We start from the raw sequence: 27393 nt of genomic DNA on the forward strand, positions 1-27393 counted from the left end.
CGAGCCAAGAATGGAGGATGTTGAATATGGAGGTTGTCATAATATTTGGCTTTCTACCAGCAGAAAGGCACCTGGTGGCTGCCAAATTGGGAGAGAATATCTTCGGGACAATATCCACGGAGAGAAATGTGCGCTGCCTCAGTGCTCAACAAGAGAGCAACGGTAATTTAATTAACACAGCTTTGATGATATTAACCTTGCTGAAGCTTCACAGGTTTTTAATTTCCTCAACATTGATTGTGTCCCTTTGGCCGCTGTAATCCTGGCACCATGGACCACACCTCAAAGGCTGCCCCAACACATTTCATTACCAAACACACAAACCATGATCACATTCTGCAGGCTCATACAAAATGAACACTTGAATGAATCGTTGCATAACAGACCTAATTCTATTCAGATGTGTACAAGGCGAGTATGAGCACTCGAGAAGCCACGTCCATGTTCATTTTGAACTTATCTATTGCGCTGCTTCATATTAGATCCAGTAATGAGAAAATGTTCTTGCACTAGTTCCCACAGATGTTCGTTTTTCTTCTTAAAACGTCCATTTGACTTTACTGGCTCATTGAACTCTCCCTTTGAAATTAATCCTTGCCAGGGGCAGATATTCATAGCTTTCAAGGGGCGTTACGTGATGCCGGGAACGCCCACCTGACGGTCAAACAGTACTGCTAAGTACTGTTTGAGCGGAAGACAGCACAGGCATCACTACAGTATCTTCTCTTTTAGCAATAGTCTCACTAATCCCACAGTGGTTTACCTGCTTTTGAGATCTGCAAAAAATAGTTTGCTTCTGTCTCACCCGTTCTCCCTCTCTCTTCACACGCGACGAGGGCTGTGCTCTCTCTCCACAACATTATAAAAACGAGTCCGCACTCCGCACGCAGTTTGTTGTGAAACAATTTCTCCGAACTGCCATGTGTTGGACAGTAACGTTAACGATAGTTCGGTTTGTTTGAAGTGCCCAAAACGTGCAGTTTGTTTAGATATCGTTCTTTTTCAACGCTTGATAGATGGTCTAAATATTCCTGACTGGAAACTGGTGGAAAAAAGACCGCTTTTTGCTGGAGCTGCGTCTGGTCAGTGTTCAGCGCCATTGTTGTTTTGAGTTTTGACCGCCAGAATGGGCGTTCCTTGTACTTACGTAACGCCCCTTGAAAGCTATGAATATACAGTAGCCTACACATATGCTAATTAAATAGGCGTTGAGGAACATGCTAGAGATGGAACCGCCGTTGATCGACTGTGTGATCAGTGATGCAGAATCAAGCTACAGTAATAGGAGACTTACACAGTGGAAGCTCTGCTGGGGTGACACCTATAGTAACGTGTGAGGGCAGAAAGCTCTGCTGGGGTGACACCTATAGTAACGTGTGAGGGCAGAAAGCTCTGCTGGGGTGACACCTATAGTAACGTGTGAGGGCAGAAAGCTCTGCTGGGGTGACACCTATAGTAACGTGTGAGGGCAGAAAGCTCTGCTGGGGTGACACCTATAGTAACGTGTGAGGGCAGAAAGCTCTGCTGGGGTGACACCTATAGTAACGTGTGAGGGCAGAAAGCTCTGCTGGGGTGACACCTATAGTAACGTGTGAGGGCAGAAAGCTCTGCTGGGGTGACACCTATAGTAACGTGTGAGGGCAGAAAGCTCTGCTGGGGTGACACCTATAGTAACGTGTGAGGGCAGAAAGCTCTGCTGGGGTGACACCTATAGTAACGTGTGAGGGCAGAAAGCTCTGCTGGGGTGACACCTATAGTAACGTGTGAGGGCAGAAAGCTCTGCTGGGGTGACACCTATAGTAACGTGTGAGGGCAGAAAGCTCTGCTGGGGTGACACCTATAGTAACGTGTGAGGGCAGAAAGCTCTGCTGGGGTGACACCTATAGTAACGTGTGAGGGCAGAAAGCTCTGCTGGGGTGACACCTATAGTAACGTGTGAGGGCAGAAAGCTCTGCTGGGGTGACACCTATAGTAACGTGTGAGGGCAGAAAGCTCTGCTGGGGTGACACCTATAGTAACGTGTGAGGGCAGAAAGCTCTGCTGGGGTGACACCTATAGTAACGTGTGAGGGCAGAAAGCTCTGCTGGGGTGACACCTATAGTAACGTGTGAGGGCAGAAAGCTCTGCTGGGGTGACACCTATAGTAACGTGTGAGGGCAGAAAGCTCTGCTGGGGTGACACCTATAGTAACGTGTGAGGGCAGAAAGCTCTGCTGGGGTGACACCTATAGTAACGTGTGAGGGCAGAAAGCTCTGCTGGGGTGACACCTATAGTAACGTGTGAGGGCAGAAAGCTCTGCTGGGGTGACACCTATAGTAACGTGTGAGGGCAGAAAGCTCTGCTGGGGTGACACCTATAGTAACGTGTGAGGGCAGAAAGCTCTGCTGGGGTGACAGACACCTATAGTAACGTGTGAGGGCAGAAAGCTCTGCTGGGGTGACACCTATAGTAACGTGTGAGGGCAGAAAGCTCTGCTGGGGTGACACCTATAGTAACGTGTGAGGGCAGAAAGCTCTGCTGGGGTGACAGACACCTATAGTAACGTGTGAGGGCAGAAAGCTCTGCTGGGGTGACACCTCTATAGTAACGTGTGAGGGCAGAAAGCTCTGCTGGGGTGACACCTCTATAGTAACGTGTGAGGGCAGAAAGCTCTGCTGGGGTGACACCTATAGTAACGTGTGAGGGCAGAAAGCTCTGCTGGGGTGACACCTATAGTAACGTGTGAGGGCAGAAAGCTCTGCTGGGGTGACACCTATAGTAACGTGTGAGGGCAGAAAGCTCTGCTGGGGTGACACCTATAGTAACGTGTGAGGGCAGAAAGCTCTGCTGGGGTGACACCTATAGTAACGTGTGAGGGCAGAAAGCTCTGCTGGGGTGACACCTATAGTAACGTGTGAGGGCAGAAAGCTCTGCTGGGGTGACACCTATAGTAACGTGTGAGGGCAGAAAGCTCTGCTGGGGTGACACCTATAGTAACGTGTGAGGGCAGAAAGCTGTGCTGGGGTGACACCTATAGTAACGTGTGAGGGCAGAAAGCTGTGCTGGGGTGACACCTATAGTAACGTGTGAGGGCAGAAAGCTCTGCTGGGGTGACACCTATAGTAACGTGTGAGGGCAGAAAGCTCTGCTGGGGTGACACCTATAGTAACGTGTGAGGGCAGAAAGCTCTGCTGGGGTGACACCTATAGTAACGTGTGAGGGCAGAAAGCTCTGCTGGGGTGACACCTATAGTAACGTGTGAGGGCAGAAAGCTCTGCTGGGGTGACACCTATAGTAACGTGTGAGGGCAGAAAGCTCTGCTGGGGTGACACCTATAGTAACGTGTGAGGGCAGAAAGCTCTGCTGGGGTGACACCTATAGTAACGTGTGAGGGCAGAAAGCTCTGCTGGGGTGACACCTATAGTAACGTGTGAGGGCAGAAAGCTCTGCTGGGGTGACACCTATAGTAACGTGTGAGGGCAGAAAGCTCTGCTGGGGTGACACCTATAGTAACGTGTGAGGGCAGAAAGCTCTGCTGGGGTGACACCTATAGTAACGTGTGAGGGCAGAAAGCTCTGCTGGGGTGACACCTATAGTAACGTGTGAGGGCAGAAAGCTCTGCTGGGGTGACACCTATAGTAACGTGTGAGGGCAGAAAGCTCTGCTGGGGTGACACCTATAGTAACGTGTGAGGGCAGAAAGCTCTGCTGGGGTGACACCTATAGTAACGTGTGAGGGCAGAAAGCTCTGCTGGGGTGACACCTATAGTAACGTGTGAGGGCAGAAAGCTCTGCTGGGGTGACACCTATAGTAACGTGTGAGGGCAGAAAGCTCTGCTGGGGTGACACCTATAGTAACGTGTGAGGGCAGAAAGCTCTGCTGGGGTGACACCTATAGTAACGTGTGAGGGCAGAAAGCTCTGCTGGGGTGACACCTATAGTAACGTGTGAGGGCAGAAAGCTCTGCTGGGGTGACACCTATAGTAACGTGTGAGGGCAGAAAGCTCTGCTGGGGTGACACCTATAGTAACGTGTGAGGGCAGAAAGCTCTGCTGGGGTGACACCTATAGTAACGTGTGAGGGCAGAAAGCTCTGCTGGGGTGACACCTATAGTAACGTGTGAGGGCAGAAAGCTCTGCTGGGGTGACAGACACCTATAGTAACGTGTGAGGGCAGAAAGCTCTGCTGGGGTGACACCTATAGTAACGTGTGAGGGCAGAAAGCTCTGCTGGGGTGACACCTATAGTAACGTGTGAGGGCAGAAAGCTCTGCTGGGGTGACACCTATAGTAACGTGTGAGGGCAGAAAGCTCTGCTGGGGTGACAGACACCTATAGTAACGTGTGAGGGCAGAAAGCTCTGCTGGGGTGACACCTATAGTAACGTGTGAGGGCAGAAAGCTCTGCTGGGGTGACACCTATAGTAACGTGTGAGGGCAGAAAGCTCTGCTGGGGTGACACCTATAGTAACGTGTGAGGGCAGAAAGCTCTGCTGGGGTGACACCTATAGTAACGTGTGAGGGCAGAAAGCTCTGCTGGGGTGACACCTATAGTAACGTGTGAGGGCAGAAAGCTCTGCTGGGGTGACACCTATAGTAACGTGTGAGGGCAGAAAGCTCTGCTGGGGTGACACCTATAGTAACGTGTGAGGGCAGAAAGCTCTGCTGGGGTGACACCTATAGTAACGTGTGAGGGCAGAAAGCTCTGCTGGGGTGACACCTATAGTAACGTGTGAGGGCAGAAAGCTCTGCTGGGGTGACACCTATAGTAACGTGTGAGGGCAGAAAGCTCTGCTGGGGTGACACCTATAGTAACGTGTGAGGGCAGAAAGCTCTGCTGGGGTGACACCTATAGTAACGTGTGAGGGCAGAAAGCTCTGCTGGGGTGACACCTATAGTAACGTGTGAGGGCAGAAAGCTCTGCTGGGGTGACACCTATAGTAACGTGTGAGGGCAGAAAGCTCTGCTGGGGTGACACCTATAGTAACGTGTGAGGGCAGAAAGCTCTGCTGGGGTGACACCTATAGTAACGTGTGAGGGCAGAAAGCTCTGCTGGGGTGACACCTATAGTAACGTGTGAGGGCAGAAAGCTCTGCTGGGGTGACACCTATAGTAACGTGTGAGGGCAGAAAGCTCTGCTGGGGTGACACCTATAGTAACGTGTGAGGGCAGAAAGCTCTGCTGGGGTGACACCTATAGTAACGTGTGAGGGCAGAAAGCTCTGCTGGGGTGACACCTATAGTAACGTGTGAGGGCAGAAAGCTCTGCTGGGGTGACACCTATAGTAACGTGTGAGGGCAGAAAGCTCTGCTGGGGTGACACCTATAGTAACGTGTGAGGGCAGAAAGCTCTGCTGGGGTGACACCTATAGTAACGTGTGAGGGCAGAAAGCTCTGCTGGGGTGACACCTATAGTAACGTGTGAGGGCAGAAAGCTCTGCTGGGGTGACACCTATAGTAACGTGTGAGGGCAGAAAGCTCTGCTGGGGTGACACCTATAGTAACGTGTGAGGGCAGAAAGCTCTGCTGGGGTGACACCTATAGTAACGTGTGAGGGCAGAAAGCTCTGCTGGGGTGACACCTATAGTAACGTGTGAGGGCAGAAAGCTCTGCTGGGGTGACACCTATAGTAACGTGTGAGGGCAGAAAGCTCTGCTGGGGTGACACCTATAGTAACGTGTGAGGGCAGAAAGCTCTGCTGGGGTGACACCTATAGTAACGTGTGAGGGCAGAAAGCTCTGCTGGGGTGACACCTATAGTAACGTGTGAGGGCAGAAAGCTCTGCTGGGGTGACACCTATAGTAACGTGTGAGGGCAGAAAGCTCTGCTGGGGTGACACCTATAGTAACGTGTGAGGGCAGAAAGCTCTGCTGGGGTGACACCTATAGTAACGTGTGAGGGCAGAGACAATGACAGCCAGTCCAACTCATTCAACAAGCTTTTCTCACAGAGCCACCGATGGCAGCACAACTCAGATTTGTTTTATTTCTTTTCTCAGAAGAGACCTAAAGGGGTGGGGTGGAATAGCTGGGTAGAATACTTGCCTATACTACTTGCAGTACCTTACAGTAGGAGAGCTACTCCTAAGTTCTTGTTCTTTGAGGAGAACGGGGGGGGGGGGGGGGGGGGGGGCGGGGGGCAACAGGTGTAGCAATATCTAGCAATATATAAATAATATTAGCCTGCCTTTTTGTGTTACCATGACAACAAAAAATGATTTCTTCTCGTTTGTTGTGCAGCCCTAGTGTTCACTTTTGTTTTCAGTCCATGGCAGAAAAACCCCCCACAGAAAATGTCCCCCTTCAAAATCCACAAGTTCCCACTTACCAACTGGCTTCCTTCCTCTCTCCATCAAACTGACAAGCCCCGCTGTCTGATATAAAAGCCTCTCCATTTAATAACATAGTGACGGACTGCAGCAAGCCTGCATTACCCAGACAACTAATGACAGGCACCAGAGACAGAAGCGACAGGAAGACAATGATCCATGCTCAAAGTGCTTGGGCAACATACTGTACTTGTTTACAGTGTTCTAACTATGGTGAGATACAATATATATATATATATATATATATACAGTATATATACATATATATATGGAATATATCACAATACATTATTGCCAATGTTGGGGCTTTCACAATGACCATCAACCTTTTGATACACATTGAATGTGTGCTTGGAAAGACCTATTCAATGACTGACCTGTAATGACAAAGGGCAATTTCTCATTATTTTAAGAACTGTGTGCATGTGCACTAGACAGTAGACATGCATGAGTGTATAAGGAGTATGTTTTAGCTGATCTGGAAATATGCCTTTGCTGGGGACAAAGACGAACAACTTCATCAAAAGAGTAAAATAGAGCGGAAACTACTTTCATTTTTCAAATTATGGTGTCTAACAAGACTATTAACATGGTGAAGTGATGGTTACATCATGGTTTCCATTTAAAAGTTACCTTTAATGTGAATATAAGTCTTTGATGAACCAATGAAAATGACTGCCTTGTGTTAGGATCTGAAAAAGAAAGATATTTTTTGTCGATTGGGAAAATGAAAAGGAGATGGTTCTCCCTGCATTCAATTCACCAACAGACAACCTCTCCTTCTATCAACTCCCCTACAGTACATCTACTTAACGACAATGCCTTTGAAGCTGGAACACTGTCATGTCTCCCTGCTGTGCTTTATGAGCCCAATATCTTCAAATGGAGATATTGTACAATGAATATTAGAGTACTATGGCATATTCACTGTTTCTGATTGATGTGTGTGTGTGTGTGTGTGTGTGTGTGTGTGTGTGTGTGTGTGTGTGTGTGTGTGTGTGTGTGTGTGTGTGTGTGTGTCTGTAGAAGGTGTTGGAGGAGGGGCATCTAATAAAGTAACAACAATCATGAAAACCACTATCTCTCTGTATGTCAGCACAAAGGCGCACACACACAGACCCACACTCACTGGCTTAGTGGCTGCTCACACATACGCCAGAGCAACGCTCAACCTAAGCTCAACCTACGTTGAACCCACAAGTTTAATTTAGGCGTCGTTGTTAACAGACGAGGCCGTTCACACACCAGCCGTGCGCGTGTCACGCTCAAGGCATGCTCATGCCTTGCTCAAGCGATCGTTCAGGATTCAGTCCTATTTTCCAAGCGTGACGCCTGAAGCTTCCAGGCATGAAGTCAATGGAAGTTGTGGGCGGGTTCCATGAGTACCGAGCGAGGTGCTGAGGAAAAGAGAAGGCTTCTTGTGTGACCGGTTAAGCATCAGCTCAGCTTGATCCTGCCTCAAGCTTCAGTTCTGCATTATGTTAAGCGCCAGGTGTGAACAAAGGCTTAGGGCTAATGTACATCGCCTCCGGAACAGATGCGGTACGGCTGCGAACAGACCCACACTCATGTCATCTGTCAGACGTATGCGGGATCCGTCTGATCCGTACTGCATGTATCGCCCATCAATTAACATGAGTTAACGTTGGGAAATGAGCAGAGCATTTTGTGTGCACTATCTTCTTCTCCTGTGTTACTTCGCTACCCCTGAGCAGCCAATCAGAGTGATTTCTCTCACCGACAACAACCCAACGCCGATTGGACAGAAAAGCCGCCGAAAAAGCTGACTAGAGGCAACGGTACACGACACACCGCAAATAAATGACTAGAGCGACAGACGCCCAGACATGTCTGACACCGACTAATCGGCTGTATGTGGTCTCGCCAACCTTGAAGAGGCTGACTGCATGTGGGAACTGGGGTACGTTACTTATAGACTTGACTTCCTTAAAGGAACACTCCGCAGATTTTCAACCAGTTTTGTATCATTACAATCAGTAGTATATCAGAAAACTGTAAACAGTTTTGCAGTCATTCATTTAGTTTGACAGTTACTGAGAGTTGATTTGATCTAAGGTGTGTCATTTGTGCATGAATGGCATCGCTGATCCACACCTTAACTCAAATCAACTCTCAATAACTGTCAAACTAAATTAATGCCTTAAGTTAAAGGAGTGTTCCTTTAACCATACCTCATGTCATGTGTAAACATGTCATTGCCCCTTTGAAAAGGAATATTGTTGAAAACTAGACAGCAGATACGCACTCATTCAATATGAATCTGCTCCACTCTTTAACATACAGTTTTATTTCTAATAATTCATGAGATGAAGCTAATGGGACCAGCTCTCCTGGGCCGCAGACAGAAGCACTATTTTCTCTACACCAAATCCCTGCATTTGGAGTTGGAAGAATAAAATCTCTCCCTTGCTTGCTCTCATTCTTTGCATTCTTCTCGCCCAGAAGGAGCACATCGTCCTGTTGCTAGCTAGCTTAACTGTTCACAGTGGTTATAGCGACTATGCCTAGCGTTAGTTAGCGACAGAGCCTACACCTCTAGAAAACTAGCCCTCGACGAAAGAAGCCACCTGTCGTCACATGACTTCAGCCCGAGTCACATGCCTCAGCCGTGGATAATTTCACCTGACGCTATGGCTAGCTCCCGCACTAGCCACAACAAGTCTCCCCCTGGATCCCCCAAACCCTGCGCGTGCCCATGTGGATTTTCGAGGATTTCTGGCGGGGACCCCCCCCCCCGCCCCCGTCTGCATACGATGCTTTGGTTGGTTCCACACAAGCCAAGCTTTGGAGTCCCCGGGGTCACGTGAGCTCTGCACCCAATTCAAGCACATAGCGCTCCACAGACGCCTGAAACAAGCCACGTCTATCAAAGATGGAGACTCGCTCTTCACCCGTGCGGCTAACACAGATGAGAAAGACACAGAGGCTTTTCCACATTCAAGTTCTACCTGGCAGCCTTATCGGCTTATTGGTCATCTGGGTTTCGGAGGTAAAACCGTGGGCCAGGATGATCTGGTGCGTGCTCTTATGAGGGAGGTCCCTGTATCCAAGACCCAGGTGCCTTTGTGGAATTTGGTTGTGGCTCTGCAGGGGCTCAAGGGCCCCCTGTTTGAACCACTACAGCTTGAAGCACCTGTCTTTTAAGACAGTGTTGTTACTGGCCCTGGCCTCAGCTAAGAGAGTTAGCGACTCACATGTGCTATCTGTCCACTCATGCACTCAGTTTGATCCAGGGGATTGAAATGTCACTATGATGCATACCCCGGCCTTTGTGCCTAAGGTTATGGACTCTTGTTCTCCTATTACTCTAGTGGCCTTTACTGCTTCTCCTGGGGAGCATCAGGCTCAGGGTTCATCCCCAGTCCGTGCCCTGCATGCACACTTATATGGACAAGACGAGGGGGCGCAGGAAGAGTGATTAGCTGTTCATCTCCTCTGCTACTCTGTGTTTGGGCCTGAGGGGAAAATCCTCATTGGAGGCTAACAACACTCAGCGGCAAGCCTGACCACAAAGCTAATGAACACGAATGACAACATACTAATAACATACTAGCATCTCCATGTTTATGTGTTCAGAGCACAGCAGACCAAAGTCCTGAGAAATGCCAGGCGCTTTGGCAACTCATTCATTACAGTTGCCATCAGGCCTTATCAGTAGTCAGTGGCTGTAACATGCAGCACTTTAGCTGTAGTTAGACTGAATGCTTGTTTTCTCTGGTTGTAATATATTTTTAACAATCGAACTGGCAATTGAATTTCCCATAATGATCATTAACACATTGACTGCCAGCCGTTTTTTTTTGCTGTAGGTAGCTTCTGCCAAGCCGTTTTTTGAGGATTCTGGCTCATTTTACAAGAGCCGAGGATTATTTTCTGCTTGGAGTTTGTGAACATACAATATCTCAAAAGTACTAATAGAATGTGTACTTTCTCTGTCTAAAAGAGTTAGTTTGTAGAGTTAGTAGTTATGTAAGCATTAGCAATTGAATACAGCATGGTTTTAGCGTCAGAAAAAATATTCAGAGATAAACGGCTTTTTGTGAAATTCGATCACTTTAACCATTCATTTTTGGCATCAGTAAGACCTAAACAATAGTTTTGAACAGTAATTTCCTCCATAACAGCAGGAAACTCCCCTCTGCTCAACTCCTCCCTCCGTGGGCGTTCTTCTTGGCTGCAGCGCCCTGTCACAAGCACTTTCCTACCTGTGCAAATGCACTTTCTCATACTCTCGACCTCTCAAATAAATTTCTGAATAGAAATTAAATTACTCTAAATTAGAGCGAAAAAGAAACAAAAAAGAATGGGTTGAAAATCCCATTCTAAAAGCCTTTTATGGCTGTTTCCAATTTGCAAAATAGCCTGCTGCACCACAAGCGTGTCACCAGTCTCACTGCCCCGCTGCCGCTGTGCGGCTGTGCCTGGCTGTGCCTGTCTGCGTGGCCGCTCCCCGAGGAAGCCCGGCTGGACTCGCCCGCCTCCCGGAGCCCTGGCCGAGAGCTCCGATGAAGCCCCTGCGACTCTGGTCATATTTACGCTGCGTGCCTCAAAGTGTGCTCCATCCGCAATCCACTATGCAAGTTTGCAATCCCGCACCGCCAGCAATCAGCGCGGAAACGAAAGCGCCTCCGCCAATCCATTTTCATGAGAATGGAAATGGATCACACTGCTTTTTGCTTGCCTTCCTACTTCCTTGTCGCCACTTAGTGGGTCGGTGGAATGGGTTGTACACGTTGTACACGTCCAATACTTATATAAGAGACGTAAAAGGGTTAGATCAACGTCCCACCGTCAAAAAAAAAAAATCGATTCTGAAAACGTGTTTACACGTTGTTGGCAGTCAACAGCTGGATTCTGAAAACGTGTTTACACGTTGTTGGCAGTGAATGTGTTAAAAAAAAAAACATTCGCTTAAGACTTGACCAATTACATTTTCACTGCTTTCATTTCAGTCCAACTCGAATATGTTATTTCTCCCTCATTTTCAATCTGTTTACTCCTCATCGATCTGAAGGGGTGAGTGAAAACTCACATTTACATACTGTAGAAGGCAAAACAAAATCCATGTCATTTGAAATGTAAACTACGGTACTGTATCCTTCACATTTAAAAAAACAGGATGTGAATGAATTGTGAATGTGAATACAGATCATCATTAACTCCACTCAACAAACATCAGGTACCATTAGAGGTACGGCTCTTTTGCTCAATCATGGAGGAATGGGAAAACAATTATGTGTTCAAAATATTCATGCTTTAGTAATACCTCTGAATTGCTAGGTAAAAGTCAAAAAGAGCCCTAGCGTTTAGGACAGCTCAACAATAAAACTGCTAACAGCTAAATGACAAATGGGCACAAATACCTTGAAGCCCATCGCACAGTGGTGTGGCGATTCAGCCTTATGGAACTTTAGGCAATGTTTTGCGGGTACATCAACAACACGGCTGTTCATAACATGGAAAATTATCTTACGCCTAACCCACCCAGATCCCCCAGACAATACACCTACCCAACCCTCGAACCCCGACTCGAACAACCTTCCTATCCTAGCTACCACCCCTATGCCATAGCCCTGCCTGACCACGCCCCGTCCCACCACCAACCACATCCCCCTACCCACCCCAAGAATCACGACTCTCTACGACCTTCCTATTCCTAGCTATGGCCTCTTTTCCCCAGCCCCGCCCCCCTCCTTGACCCCTGAGTGTCCTGAATTTGCAATATTCTGACCCCGGCCTTGTAAAAGCATTTGAAAGCCCTCAAATGGAAAATGTTCATCTCTAGGACGGCACGGTGGCTCAGTGGTTAACGCTGTTGCCTCACAGCAAGAAGGTCCCGGGTTCGAACCCCGGTCCGTCCCAGGTCCTTTCTGTGTGGAGTTTGCATGTTCTCCCCGGGTCCGTGTGGGTTTTCTCCAGGTGCTCCGGTTTCCTCCCACCATCAAGAAAAACATGTATGTTAGGGTTAATACTCCTGTCAGTGCCCCTGACCAAGGTACTGGCAAAAGAACTGGAGTTGGTCCCCGGGCGCTGCACAGTGGCTGCCCACTGCTCCTAGTTCTAGGAAGGTTCCTAGTAGAGGATGGGTCAAATGCAGAGGGTGAATTTCCCCAAGGGGATAAAATAAAGTATAACTTTACTTTAGATAGTGAATCATTTTCATTATCGCAGAAGGGGGGAAATGCAATTGTCTCCATCCACCCTTTCAAAGGAGGTGATGATGAAGATTGAGGTGAGGAGAGAGGTATGTGTGCGCGTGTTGCTGCATTATTTTGCTGTATAAACTGCCCAGCACTAACGGTCAAGCGAGGTAAACTCCCTGCACCTGAATAGGCAAAAAAAACTCTTCGACATCAGGACAAAAGCATACCATAACATGCTTAATCAAGTACCAGTTAATTATCGATTACCAAAGACAGACAAGGACCATTGAGAGTTAAGGATCCAAATTATGTTGCAATATTTAGCGATCAAAATCAACAATAGTCTTCTGTGCAGAGAGTACTCTTCAAACACAGGGTGCAAAATAATCTTTTTTGTCCACCGGCTAAATAACTAGTGAATATTCAAATTTTACCAGCCACTCAATAGAGTACTGTTGTTGTTTTTTTGGCTGGAGAGTGACGCAAATCTACTAGCCACGTAGCCACTTGCATATTTTACCAGCATTATGCTGGTGACTGGTGCTAATTTTGTGACCTGCGCAAACATGATGTCAAAAGTGCAACATACTGTAGATTAGCCCTATGGTTTTAGCTGTATTACCTTCAATACTCTGCATTTTCTATATCCTCTCGGCTGCTGAGAACAGGTGTATCTTTAAAATGATCACTGGGGAGCCTGATGGACACTGAGTCTTGAGACCAATTGACCTGACGAAACATCTAGCAACGATATTGGCCAACCATTACTGCAGCGCTCACAAACACATCTCCATGTTCTTGAATAATAACAACTAATTAAGGCTAAGGGGGGAGATTGTAAATCAAATTAAGACATCTCATTCTCTGAGAAATGCAGGAGGGCATTGTGCATGAAATAAACAAGAAATTATAATTCACTCTTCAGGTAAGGAGAGCTTTGAGCGAATAAGTGAAGATTTGAATGTGAAGAAACGAACAGAGTGAGGGGAGGGGTGAAAGACAGCAGGGTCGAATGAAGAAAAAAGGAATGAAAGGAAAAAGATAAGTAAGATCGAAAGAAAAGTAAGAAAAGTCACCCAGTAAGTCATCATGTCTCCAAGTTTGGGACGGAGATCAATACATATAAATAGTTTAGACGTGGCATCAAAGCCAATCTTACAGGAATCATCCAGTTGGCTAGGTCTCCAGACTTTGACACCTGCATGGCTCCCAGCATTGTCAGGTTGATGTGACCCCTGAGGACATGGCAACAGAGGAAGACAACCATTAGCTTCTGCAGTACTTCAATGTATCAGCTCATCAATCTGCCATAAGCAACAACATTAATTAACTATCTAACTAAATAACTAACTAAATAAATAAACACACAAACAAAATAAATACATACAAGAAAATGTAAAGTTCAACACAGTAATACTTGATGGGTTTTTCATCATGCATCAGAGTGGAAATTTGCTACAAGACAATCAATGTCTTGGTTTAGAACAGCGATTCCCAAACCTGTGGGCCACTTGCAATAAGTGAGCCGCGGCCCACAGGTTGGGAATGGCGGCTCTAGCTCCAGTGGGCCACCAAATCATTTGGGGGAAGGGGGAATTAACCCCTTGCTGACGAGCAGCTCCATGAAAACTGTAACGCTGAAAATGCTGCAACATTTTTCAGATGCTGTGTTAGTGACATGTTGAAACTAAGAAGTATTCTGAGGACACATTATTTGGCCTCCGCTTTTTTTACTACATTGTGAAACACGGATTGGATCGAGAAGACAGTCACTGAATAAGATTCCTCCTTCTCTGGTTGAAAACATGCTGATCAGTGGTGTTTGATTTGGAATAAAACCCTGCAAACTCTACCATGTCACGGGACTGGACACCACTGGCTTAGAGGCAACATTGCTTATAACCCATTACACAGCTCTCATTCTCTTGTGTTCCTCATTCAGTGACTTTAGACTCCTGTCTCAACTGTTATAGCGCGTGCACACGCATGCACGCACGCACGCACGCACGCACACACACACACACACACACACACACGCGCGCGCGCACACACACACACACGCGCACACACACACACACACAGGCACAGTTTGGTCACCGCCAGTGTGACTGTTGGACAGCACTATTTATGGGCACCATTAGATTTCCACTGGGGGGACAGAGAGAACTGATGCTGTAGGGAGGGAGGGTGGGTGGGCCATGTCAGACAACTACCAAATCAATAAGAACCAGGGGAATATTGGCAAAGCTGTCGTCTGCTTGTACTGGCGACAATATCTATTTGCTAATGTCCAAAGGTTACAAATCATGGCTATGTCCCACATCCTGCTTTATGATGACAGCTGGCTTTGGGGCTCAGGTGAAACTATTGACATGAGGAAAATATAAAATGTTGTATTTTGCTTAGCACAAACGACACCAATAAGTGTGACACCCAGTATGAATAGAAGTGTGTAGTTTTCCATATTATGCAAATCCAGACATGCCAAGTATATACGGCATATCTGATCATCTATTGTATATAACGTTTACTAGGTACAGTAACTTTGGAAGATTGGGTGTAACCGCCTTACCCTCTGATCATGGCAAATGACTCATCGCTGGAGAAATAGGCAGCTCCGGGAAGCACAGTGACAGTCTCCTTCCCTGTGGATGGAGAGGAGACATGTTTCCCCCACCTTTGCATTAAATAATATTGTAACATCAATAATCCTAATATCCTAACATCAATGGTAAAATAAAATAAACTAACCACCTTGCGCTTGAACGCATCCGCCAACAAGTAAAGTTGCAATCTACATTCATGTCTGTCCAGACTCATAAAATATGAGTAGTGAAGACTTTGAAGGAATTTAATAAAAGGTATTAAGTGCCCCCCACCCCCCCATCACTACAGTATATTTATTAACATGTATGATACCAGTGAATAATTTCCAGTGAGAAACATGCTGTCTTCACTTAGTCTTTTAGAGGACGCACAGGGAGCTTCGTCACATCATGGTACATCGACAATCACCGAAGCTCAATATTTGCAAAACCAATGAGCTTGTGGTGAACTACCAGATTGAACAGGAGGAGAGGGTGGACTCATACAAGTATCATACGAGAGGTCCAAATCAATATAAGAAAATCAATATAAGAAATGCGATTTTTAGGTCAACTTAAAGGATTTTTGTGTCTGCAAAAGTAAGTGATACACTACATATTTTTATCCAATAAGACATTTGTGTGAAATCTTTTCATAATTAGCATATGAATTCTTGAGTTCTGTTTTTTTTTGTGAGGTCACTTGACCTTGACCATTGACCACCAAATTGTGATCAGTTCATCCTTAGGTCCAAGTGGATGTTTGTGCCAAATTTGAAGAAATGTCCTCAAGGTGTTCCTAAGATATCGCATTAATGAGCATGAAACAGAGAGACGTGAGGTCACAGTGACATTGAACTTTGACCACCAAAATCTAATCAGTTCATCCTTGGGTCCAAGTGGGTGTTTGAGCCAAATTTGGAGAAATTCCCTCAAGGTGTTCCTGAGATATCGCGTTAACGAACATGGAATGGACAGTCATGACTGTGAGGTCACAGTGACCTTGAACATTGAACACCGAAATTTAATCAGGTCATCCTTGAGTCCAAGTGGGCGTTTGAGGCAAATATGAAGAAATTCCCTCAAGGCGTTACTGAGATATCGCGTTAACGAGCATGGGACAGATGTACGTATATGTAGGTACTGTACGGAAAGACAACCCGAAAACATAACTCTTCCAGCCATGGCTATCGCCGGTGGGGTTATAATAAAGAAAAACTGAAAAAAAAGTGCAACAAATAAATGGCTGTAAAGAAATTGAGGAGGTGTCAACCATTCAGAACATGTTAGCTCTTATTGCTCAGGACAACCCTCACCAGCATTGATCAGGTCCGCATCTACCTGGTCCTCCACGGGGTATGGACCCTACACAGAGAGGAACACATGTAAATAGGCACGCACGCACGCACAGACACACACACACACACACACACACACACACACACACACACACACACACACACACACACACACACACACACACACACACACACACACACACACACACACACACACACACACACACACACACACACACCAGGGTGGAAATTACACAGAGGACATGCCCTCTGTTGCCCCCTCCTCTGGCCGTGATGCCCTGAGATCCTTAAGGCCACCTTGGCAGTGCCCTGCTACCAGCCTGCTACTGTCAGTTGCTTTAAAAGCATCAGTGGTCTCACTTTAATGTAGCCTGCCCTATGCAAAGGATGTGTCATTGGCTCATTACACATTTCAGAAAAATCGCTCTTCACGATGTCAATAGAGCAATGGCCTCTGTGCCCTGGCATGTGGCCTTGTGCCCTAAAAACATGTGACGCCGAAGGCCAAATGGCCTTGTTGCCCCTAAAATGACTAAATTCCCACCCTGACACACACACACACACACACACACGTGTCAGTCAGCCTGACCAACCATGATCGATCAAGTCAGGAGACAGACACAATCACATCTTTCTGATTAGATGAGACATTGATTTTCTCTCTGTCCAACAAAAGGAGCAATCCTTTTGGGCAGAGAGGAGAGGGGAGGGGTTGTAGGAGAAGAGAGGGGGTGTAGGAGAAGAGGAGAGGAGAGGAGAGGAGAGGGAGAGGGGGTGTAGGAGAAGAGGAGAGGAGAGGGGAGGGGGTGTAGGAGAAGAGAGGGGGTGTAGGAGAAGAGGAGAGGAGAGGAGAGGGAGAGGGGGTGTAGGAGAAGAGGAGAGGAGAGGGGGTGTAGGAGAAGAGGAGAGGAGAGGGGAGGGGGTGTAGGAGAAGAGGAGAGGGAGAGGGAGAGGGGGTGTAGGAGAAGAGGAGAGGAGAGGAGAGGGAGAGGGGGTGTAGGAGAAGAGGAGAGGAGAGGGGAGGGGGTGTAGGAGAAGAGGAGAGAAGAGGAGAGGGAGAGGGGTGTAGGAGAAGAGGAGAGGAGAGGAGAGGGGGTGTAGGAGAAGAGGAGAGGAGAGGGGGTGTAGGAGAAGAGAGGGGGTGTAGGAGAAGAGGAGAGGAGAGGGAGAGGGGGTGTAGGAGAAGAGGAGAGGAGAGGGGGTGTAGGAGAAGAGGAGAGGAGAGGGATGGGGGTGTAGGAGAAGAGGAGAGGGAGAGGGGGTGTAGGAGAAGAGGAGAGGAGAGGGAGAGGGGGTGTAGGAGAAGAGGAGAGGAGAGGAGAGGGAGAGGGGGTGTAGGAGAAGAGGAGAGGAGAGGAGAGGAGAGGGGGTGTAGGAGAAGAGGAGAGGAGAGGGGGTGTAGGAGAAGAGGAGAGGAGAGGGAGAGGGGGTGTAGGAGAAGAGGAGAGGAGAGGGGGTGTAGGAGAAGAGGAGAGGAGAGGGAGAGGGGGTGTAGGAGAAGAGGAGAGGAGAGGGAGAGGGGGTGTAGGAGAAGAGGAGAGGAGAGGGAGAGGGGGTGTAGGAGAAGAGGAGAGGAGAGGAGAGGGAGAGGGGGTGTAGGAGAAGAGGAGAGGAGAGGGAGAGGGGGTGTAGGAGAAGAGGAGAGGAGAGGAGAGGGAGAGGGGGTGTAGGAGAAGAGGAGAGGAGAGGAGAGGGGGTGTAGGAGAAGAGGAGAGGAGAGGGAGAGGGGGTGTAGGAGAAGAGGAGAGGATAGGAGAGAGCGAAGGGGAGAGAGATGAATCCAGCAGCACCTCTCTAAAACTGACACTCACAATTAGGAGAAACTTTGACAAGGCATTAGCATAGCCGCCTACATTCTCCTGTCGAACACAATTGATTGGAAAGTCTTTGCCATAGCAGCAGCCTTTGTTGAGTGCTCAGCATATAATGACTGAAAAATGAGTGAAAAGGAAATTGAAGGGAAAGTGACAAACCGCCACAATCTGTTACATAACAAACCCAGCACATTTGAAATGATGACCTCAACGAACAATGATATTGTCTAAAAGAATGGGCATTCAATCAACTGCATGCTTTGAACACAATTCAGTTTCAAACGCTTACTGCCGTTTAAAGGGACTGCCATCACAAAAAGGCAATAATATGCTACTCATTAGAGTGTTTCAAAGAAACACTGAAGCCCGTGGGGAAAAACAACAACAACAACAACAACAAGAACAACAAAACGTGTGGGTGTCTTACCAGCCCCAGAATGCCATTCTCACTTTGGAGATGTACAGTGATGTCAGATTTGATAAAGTTGCTGGCCAGCATGGGGATGCCAATGCCAAGGTTGGCTGATGGGCTCTTTGTTAAAGATCATAACCATTTCATATGAAATTATACACTGAAAATCATGTATTAAAGGAGCTAAATGCAATATTCAGCCCTACTGGACGCCCGCAAACCACTATTCTATATCTAGCCAGACAGGCGACTTATATTGTGTGAGCAGTGGAAGAAGCTGTGTTGTGAAAACATGCCTGCTGTAGTGTCGGGCCGAGCCTCCTCTGTGCGTTTGGATTTTGCTCTTCCCCGCGTTTATGAATGGACAGAGTGACCCAGCCAGACGTTTATGAATGGACAGAGTGACCCAGCCAGGTTTATGAATGGACAGAGTGACCCAGCCAGACTTGACAGCATACAGTATAACGGATCATGCCGTGACTGTGATTGGAAAAATTAAGCAGCCATGGCTGTGAAAATAAGAGTCTCTGATTGCATCGCAGTTTGGGACTGTGTTTCCTGGTTTTGTATACTGTGTGCGGTAGGTCAGCTGTGTGGTAGCTGTGTGGCTTGCTTTGCATGTCTCCACAACACAGGCTGGTCTGGGTTGCCTAGTGGAGACCGCAGACAGCTATAGCAGAGCAATGCGAGTGCTTACGGTGGCATGGTAAGCCGCGCCTATGTGTTTTATAGACTGCGTTTACGTCTGACATTACAGCTCCAGTGGGACATCTAGTGCGCAAACCAAATGGAATCCTTTAAGGTGCAGAGAAGGATGCATTATGGTGACGGCAGGTTTGACAGAAACTAATGGGTTACAGTGGACCACCTCACCTCACAAAACATTACAACTAATAAAATAAATACAATTGACCTACACCAAGTTGAACGGATCGCCACACAAACAGACTCTTTAGGCTGCTTTCAGAACTTGTATTTGCTTTTGGCAAATTTGAGAGGCGATCGGAGCAACAGTGCGCCTTGAAACTCCGGACAAACAGCCAGACAGCACTACAGACAAACAAACAGACAGACAGCTCTCCAATTATAGTAGTAAGATAGATATTCTTAAAAAATATATATGGCTACTACTGGCTAACACTTGGTCTAAATTCCTGTTCATTTGTGTGTTACTAAAAGGAAATGAGGCACACGGCAGAACAGGGTCAGCGGACTGCTTGAGTTTTGTTTTGAAAGGATACCATACATCCCATCCTCAAACTCCAGAGCAGCCCGGCGAATGATCCTTTCTCGAACAACATCAGAGTCCTTCTTTGGTTTGGGCTTTGAGTCCTGGCTTTTCTTTACCGTGCGTTTCTGCAAACACATCCAGAGAAAGGATGTTTAGAGAAATGAAGACATATATAGGGTGCACGATGTGTTAATTTATCAGCAAGGAAACATACATGGATAAGAGAAAGACAAGCAATAATGAATCATAACTTCTCCTGCCAGAAAACCTGTCTAGGAGGGCTCAGCTGGAAAATTAATTGTTACAGGATTAATGATGTATAATTTTTAATTAATTCAACTAATTGTTTCAAGGCCTGTGATTTTCCACAGTGGGACTAGTGACAGATAATTCAGGGACTACAACAGGGAGGATGAAGACACTCCATGCTGCTCAGGAGGATACACATCTTTATGTTTGAATTATCCATTGAAAGGCATTGCTGTATACCTCTATCCTCTTCTCGAAGCTGGCCCCCGTAACGATCCTGTGAACGTAGATGCTGGGTATGTGGATGTCCTCTGCAGCAAATGTCCCCACATCCACCACCTCCTCCACCTACACAGAGACACAGACAGCGCGATGAGCTCAGCCCTCCTCTGTAAAATGTCTCATGGTGCTGGTGATTAGGCTTGAGATAAGGAAACCATACATGCACTGATAGAGTTGCTCTAGCAGAAAATAACCTCTGCCTATCCAACTACGACGCCTAAAATATTACCTGATATTGACCTGCACCGGATTTTAAACTTTCTCTGGGGAAAGTCATTTTCTGTTTTGTAGGTTAATCGAAAAAGGCAACAGTAAACATCTTATCGCCCGCAAATGATTTTTTTAAGATTACACATGCAAGCAGCTGCTCTCCAAATATTATCTAAAGGGTCTAAAAAAAAGTCTTCATACTGTCATGATTTTGCAGGGAGGACTTGTCGATACTTCAGAGAGAAAGTGATGCCTTACTTTTCCTGGGTACTCTGCTGAGTCTATTATAAGCTACCTGCATGCCTGAGCCAGCCTGGCTGACTGAAGAGAGAGGAGGATACTGTGAGACACCAAGCCCAGGGGAGGAAGCCCGATCCTGGGTTGAAAGGCGATGGAGAGTAGGGGGTGGGTGGAGGTGATTGTTTTGGATTTGGAGGACTTAGGGTCAAAAATGAGAAATGAATGGAACTTCCACTTCATACTTGCCTATGTGGAGAATGTTTAGCAATGCATTGCAATACAACTGTGTTTGAGCACAGCTTATTTGGATAACATCACAGTGCAGAGACCAGCCACTTATGTTTACCCCTCTGCATTTCTCAACACACAATTAACCATTTTCACATTCTCAATTCATTTAAGCTCAAAGAAAAACAACATTATAAAAACAACATATATAAACAACATTATATATGTGGCTAGTACAAGCGAGTATAGATCCTTGATTCGGAGACACATGTGTTCCCACCTTTATGCAAAGAATGGCCCATGGAGAGAAGCAAGAGTGTACATAAGGGGTATTTCTGTCTGACTGACAAGACACAGATGGAAATGGCTATTGATTTGAGAGTCAGGTCAGCGTGACTGGGATTGAATGCCCACAACGGACACACCTGCTCCCTCAGAGCCTCCAGGCTCCACTTACATACAGGTTTGCATGTGTGCGTTCAATTCCAACATGGTTTTTTACCAGTCATGCATGTACAAATTGAGAAGAGGTCCATGTTACTTACTACACACCCTGGGATTGACCCTGGGATTTGTCTATCAACATGAGAATGAAACGATGCTAGAGAGGACTCAACAGGGGGGCTTATGCAGTCTTTAGCTAATATATTTTTTCTCTTTTCAAACAAGGCACATCACATGCTGTACTAGCACTGTAAGGAGGCGGGGGGGGGGGTAGTGGGAGAAAACATTTGAGTGGGAAATAAACACTTGAGAAGGGAAACCAAATTAGCAGAACTCCACAGGGTGCTCTTATGCAGAGAGAGAGAGAGAGAGAGAGAGAGAGAGAGAGAGAGAGAGAGAGAGAGAGTTATCTCTGGGGAGAAATATGGCGACTTAGCCGTGACAACATAATTCTCGCCCCCTCTTCTACTTTTGCGTGCTTGGCTCCCGTGTCGTTGAGAGTGTAGCCTCCTTATTCCTGCCTCGCACACGAGGGGCAGGCGGGCGTTCACAGGCAAATTGAATTGAATCTCTCCTTATCTCCACATCCTCCCTCAGCACTCAGCGCTGACTGAGAGGAGTCAATGGCTACGAGCGGATCCCATCTTAGCGTTGTCATGGATACACAGGCTTTGGCTTGTGGTGAGCCGAGGCCGCTCAGGCCAGTTAAAGTGATTTGAGACTCTTTCTCTGGCTCTCCTGGTAACGTTATGGCAAATCTCTGATGCTCCGCAGTGGAAAGGAGGCCATGAGGGATGAGACTGGTAGCTCAGCACTCCCAAACTCCCACATAGATCTTTTTTCTCTCAGGCTAGATCTGGCCTGTGAGGGATGAGTGCCATAGAAATGTCTTCAGCAAGCAAGAAGACCCAGCTCCTCACAATCAAGGCAGTAATGAAGAAATAGGGCAGAGCTGGGGCCGTGGAAATCATTTGACATGTTTGATGGCATGAAATCAGAAATCAGATAAATGAAATTAATTTCCAGGGGCTGACCGCGAATTTCTGTTTCTCCAGTCCAAAGGAGTCCAACAGTGCACAAAGGACTTTCCCAGTTAAAAGGGCGGTCTTTCTCTTTCTCTACATCTGTCTGTTGGTCTCTTTCTGACATACATACACATACTAGTAGCAAATCCTGCATCCATCTAAATTTTCAATTAGCCTCCCACAGCTAAGCCACAGCACAATAACAAGCTCATACAATTTAAATGTGCTCTGCTGTGTATATAAACAAGCTTCTAGTGCTTTCATCTAGGATAGGTGAAGCGTCCCGGCTGCACCGCTGCTCAGTTGTAGTTCAGATGCTAGTACAGACAGGAGGATAAATGGAAGAGGGGGGGGGGGGGGGAGCTCACACAAACACACACACACATTCGCACACATATGAGCAGGCATGTGCAGCAAACATGCACACACACGCACGAATGAACGCACGCACACGCACATTGATATTCCTATGTAAAATGATTTTCACATCAATGTGAGCAGTGCGAGGCATGAAGTGAGCTGGCAGGAGGATACAGGGAATCAGAGTGCCCTCTTGGGACACACCAACCTTTTGTCTCAAACTGATTGGCACACACTGTTACCAGATTCCTAGAATAAGCCACCAACAGTGCATGTGTGTGTGTGTGTGTGTGTGTGTGTGTACTGTAGGGGTTGTAGGGGGTACGGTGGCGCAGTCGGTAGCGCTGTCCAGGGGCGGACTGCATAATCGGGCACGTCGGGCAAATGCCCGGTGGCCTGGCCTGGCCTGGCCTGCAGCAAAAAAAAAAAAAAAAAAAAAAAAAAAAATTTGGCAGGCCAGGCCAGGCCACTCACTGAACAGCAGGCCAGGCGCCGCCTACTGGTTTACTAGTGGTTTTATTACTTTATTCAGGTTTAAAGTGGGTGCATCTCATTGTAAAATTGGACTTGGCCCAAATTGGGCTTCAAACGGCCCAAATTGGGCTTCAAACGGCCCAAATCGGGCTTTAAACGGCCCAAATCTGGCTTTAAACGACCCAAATTGGGCTTCAAACGGCCCAAATTGGGCTTCAAAGGGCCCAAATTGAGCTTCAAACGCCCCAAATTTTTCGCCGCCGCCCTTCGGACGCCGGCACGCGCGGCGGCCCGTATCGGCCTGGCCTGCTTGGTATCTAATGCCCGGCCTGAATTATGATCCCAGTCCGCCCCTGGCGCTGTCGCCTCACAGTCAGAAGGTCCTGAGTTCGATTCTCGCCTGGGACACTGTGGGCGCTGTGGTTGTGTTCCCCCCCATATCTTCAGTGCCCACTGCCCAGGTGGGGTATCTCGTCGTAAGGGCCTTTCTCTCTGTGTGGAGTTTGCATGTTCTCCCCGTGCTCCCCCATATAACCCCCCCACTAAAAACATGCAGAAGATCAGATCGTCATTGTCATCTGACCAGTGACGACAACATCCGAAGTTGGTCCCTGGGCGCTGTACGAGAAAGCGACCACTGCTCCTGGCCTGCCCCCCGGAGGAAAGGACATGCCTGGATGGGTTAAATGCAGAGGACACTTTTCACCGGCCACCGCATGAGTGTGTTGTGGCCGCATGCATGTATTGTGGTGTTCGTGTGACAATAAAAGACGGGCTTGTCCGTTACGAGAGAGCATCGACTCATCAACACGCCGACGTCACTACCACACGTCGATGCCTATCAGGATACGTTGATGAGTCGTCACGTGGTCTGAGGCAAGCAGCCTGTAGAGCTCCTGATCCTCATCTTTTCTATAGCTATTTACTTTTTATAGTTGTATTGTTAATCAAAGTAGTACACTACATTATTTGGCTTAGGACTATGTGGCTTCACACGTTCTTTTTTGCACTCACTATCTCACTATCGGAGTACTTTTATTGTCGCGAGCGGCTCTGTTGTTTACTATGGGGATCAGCTGATGAGCCGAGGAGCCTTGTGACCCGTGGCGCCAGACCTGAAATGCCCAAGTTGCAGAGGAGGAAATCCAGGAGCTGCAGAGCTGGGAGGACGAGTGCCTCGTCATTCTTTTTCTTCACCGCACAGATTTCCTGAAGGGAAGACATGCAGGGGCCAAATAACTCGGTCGGGGAGATGGGAGAGTCGAGCAGGATTTCACGCATCGTCTCCGCATCCATCATCTCCCACACTGCTTAAACACAGCTTGATTTTGAAGAAGCCGAGCATGGGGGTAACATTGAGTGCCCTGGTGAGGGTGGCACTTGCCCTGTAGTTACGCTGAGTCAGGCCGGACTGGAACCGGTCAGATTTGGCGGGCAGGACGGTGACCTTCAGGGTGATGAAAGCAGAGACAGAACCGGCTCCCTTAGTGGCCCCGCAGACAAGGTGGGAAGCCACCCCACGCCTTGCTGCTGTTTCCCAGTCAGTCTTGAGGATGTCGAGAGAATAATGGGATTGCTTGCTTGGTATTAAGCAGCTGGTAAGCTGTCAAACATGCGACCGCTGGTGGACTGGACAACCTCTGGCCAGGTTGGACCCAGACTTTCCACCGCTTGGGGGATCAAGTCGAAGAAGGAGGCCGGTGTTGGTGGGGGTAACCACGCTCACCATGGAAGCGGCGTCAGAAACGTTGCATCATCGTGGATGTCAGCGTCATGTTCGTCTGAGATGAGGGCGTCTGCGAACGCTTCTTCCTCCCCAGCATTCAGCTCCACAATTACTTTGGGAGCCTCAGGAGGCAGGAAGTCGACGGAACTACGGCATGGGAGGTTAGCCGGATGGGCGAAGAGTGGATCTCCATCCCTGATAGCCATGTCTTGCTTCAGGCGTCTGCAGAGTGCTGCGTGCTTGAATCGGGCGCAGAGCTCACACAGCCCAGGGACTCCAAAGCTTGGCTTGCATGGAACCAACCGAGGCACCGTATGCAGAGGGGGTGAGGGTCCCTTCTAGAATAATCGAATAATCCACACGGGCACGCGCAGGGTTCGGGGGATCCGGGGGGTACATAGCTAGTGTGGGAGCTAGCCATAGCATCGTGTGAAATCTGGCTCGATGACACGCGACACATTCCAACAGCGGTGACTGGCTCATTACTGTCACTGACTTAACCACGGCTGAGGCAGGTGACTCAGGCTAAAGTTGTGTGACGATAGGTCGAGGGATAGTTCTCTCTTAAGCCGCGAGGTCTGTCTGTTAACTAACGCTTGGCGTAGTCGCTATAACCACTGTGGACATTTAAAGGAACACTCTGCCGATTTTACATTTTTCAATGTTTTTCTCTGCATCATTAGAAAATCAGTAGTATATCCGAAAAATGTAAACAGTTTTGAAGTCATCCATTTATCCATCCATTTTTGACAGAGTTTGAGAGTTGATTTGAGTGAAGTTGTGGACCAGTGATGTCATTTGTGCATGAATGACGACATCACTGGTCCACAACTTCACTCAACTCTCAATCTCTGTCAAACTAAATGGATGACTTAAAAACTGTTTACAGTTTTCGGATATACTACTAATTTTGTAATGATACAAAGCTGGTTGAAAATCGTCAAGAGTGTTTCTTTAAGCTAGCTAGCAACAGGGCGATGTGCTCCTTCTGGGCGAGAAGAATGCAAAGCAAGCTTATTTCTCTGACCACAAATGCAGGGATTTGCTGTGTGAAAATAGTGCTTCTGTCTGGGGCCCAGGAGAGCTGATCCCATCAGTTATCTCACAAATTATTAGAAATAAAACCATTCTTCATGATATGATGGGCAGATTTTCATGTTAGAACTGGATTCATATTTTCCCCTATAGTTTTATTGATAGCTGAAACTGCTATGTTAAGCTCCCAGTTCGGGCTGGGCGATAATTCAATATTTTCGTTTATCGTCTTTCAGTGGAATCATATCGTGATTTTGGGATATTGTGATTCGTGACACAATTCTGCTGTCTACATTTATTATAACAAGCAAATCTTACTCACTTTACTTATTTTACTTGACAAAATGGAGTATGAAACATTTTTCAAGGGACATTATTTGAATATTTATATTTTGTTTACCATCACACCTAACATTATCATTCAGTTCAACTAGATCTAATGAGATTTCGCATACGTGAGCCATATCGTGATATATATATATATATATCGATACCCGTAAAAAAGGAACCTTGTGATTATCGTGATATTCATTTCCATCCATATCGCCCACTCCTACTCTCAGTCCCGGTCATTAGAAACAAGGTAGCAAAACCAGTGAACTCTGTCTAGCCTGCAGGCTTTCTCTCTCCTGCAGTTTCTCTCTGCTCTCTGTGTGCTTCATTGCAGGAGTGGTGTCAGGTGTGCGGGAGTCTGGCCACTAGGTGCTCGTCATTGTCTCATCATAACCCCACAGTATAACTTCCCTGGTTTGACATCCACTCATCGCCAGTTCGATTCAGCTGCCCAGTCAGTGTTTGTCTACTACGCTTTGTCCCACACTAGTCTGCATATTCTACCTGCAGTTTTTTGGTTTTTGCCTAATCGGTCTTTCCATGTCCCTGCAGCCCCGCCTGCCAGCCTGCCTCCAGCACTCGTCTCTGTCCTCTCCCTGCTCTGGGGACGGCTTAGCTGGCTACACGCTGCCTTTGTTCTGTCTGGTACTGCTTCTAGTCAAACTTCCACTCCTGGCTCTCTACTGCCTGCAGACTCGCACTATTATTCCAGCCCTGTAATACATTACCATTATACAACAGTTTCAATCATGAGAGAGCAGTGGATACAATTTAACAAGCAAGCCTTATTCAGCAAATGGCATGGCAACTAATTTGGCCTAATGACTCCATGATAAGATGTCGCTCCTCTTGTGGTGAGAGAGGAGGGCATTGGCTCAGACTAGGATAGAGAATCAACCCACAGGTGAACAATCCATTAGAGGATGATGACGTGGTAACCACGGCTATACTGCACACGTC

General features: G+C 47.3%; 1 protein-coding gene across 1 annotated transcript in view; it reads right to left on the bottom strand.

Annotated features, from left to right (window-relative positions):
- oxct1a (3-oxoacid CoA transferase 1a) overlaps positions 1 to 27393 on the bottom strand; it is an 82352-nt gene that overhangs the window by 23189 nt on the left and 31770 nt on the right. Inside the window, exons 8-13 of the mRNA XM_083644889.1 lie at positions 20317 to 20424; positions 19838 to 19952; positions 18612 to 18706; positions 16368 to 16416; positions 15039 to 15111; positions 13626 to 13701 (exon numbers count right to left, since the gene is read on the bottom strand). Coding sequence (XP_083501015.1) covers positions 13626 to 13701; positions 15039 to 15111; positions 16368 to 16416; positions 18612 to 18706; positions 19838 to 19952; positions 20317 to 20424 — 516 coding nt within the window. The remainder of the gene's footprint in view (positions 1 to 13625; positions 13702 to 15038; positions 15112 to 16367; positions 16417 to 18611; positions 18707 to 19837; positions 19953 to 20316; positions 20425 to 27393) is intronic.

This window comes from Poromitra crassiceps (genome assembly GCF_964638095.1).
Source record: "Poromitra crassiceps genome assembly, chromosome: 10".
In the NCBI taxonomy this organism is placed as follows: Eukaryota; Metazoa; Chordata; class Actinopteri; order Beryciformes; family Melamphaidae; genus Poromitra; species Poromitra crassiceps.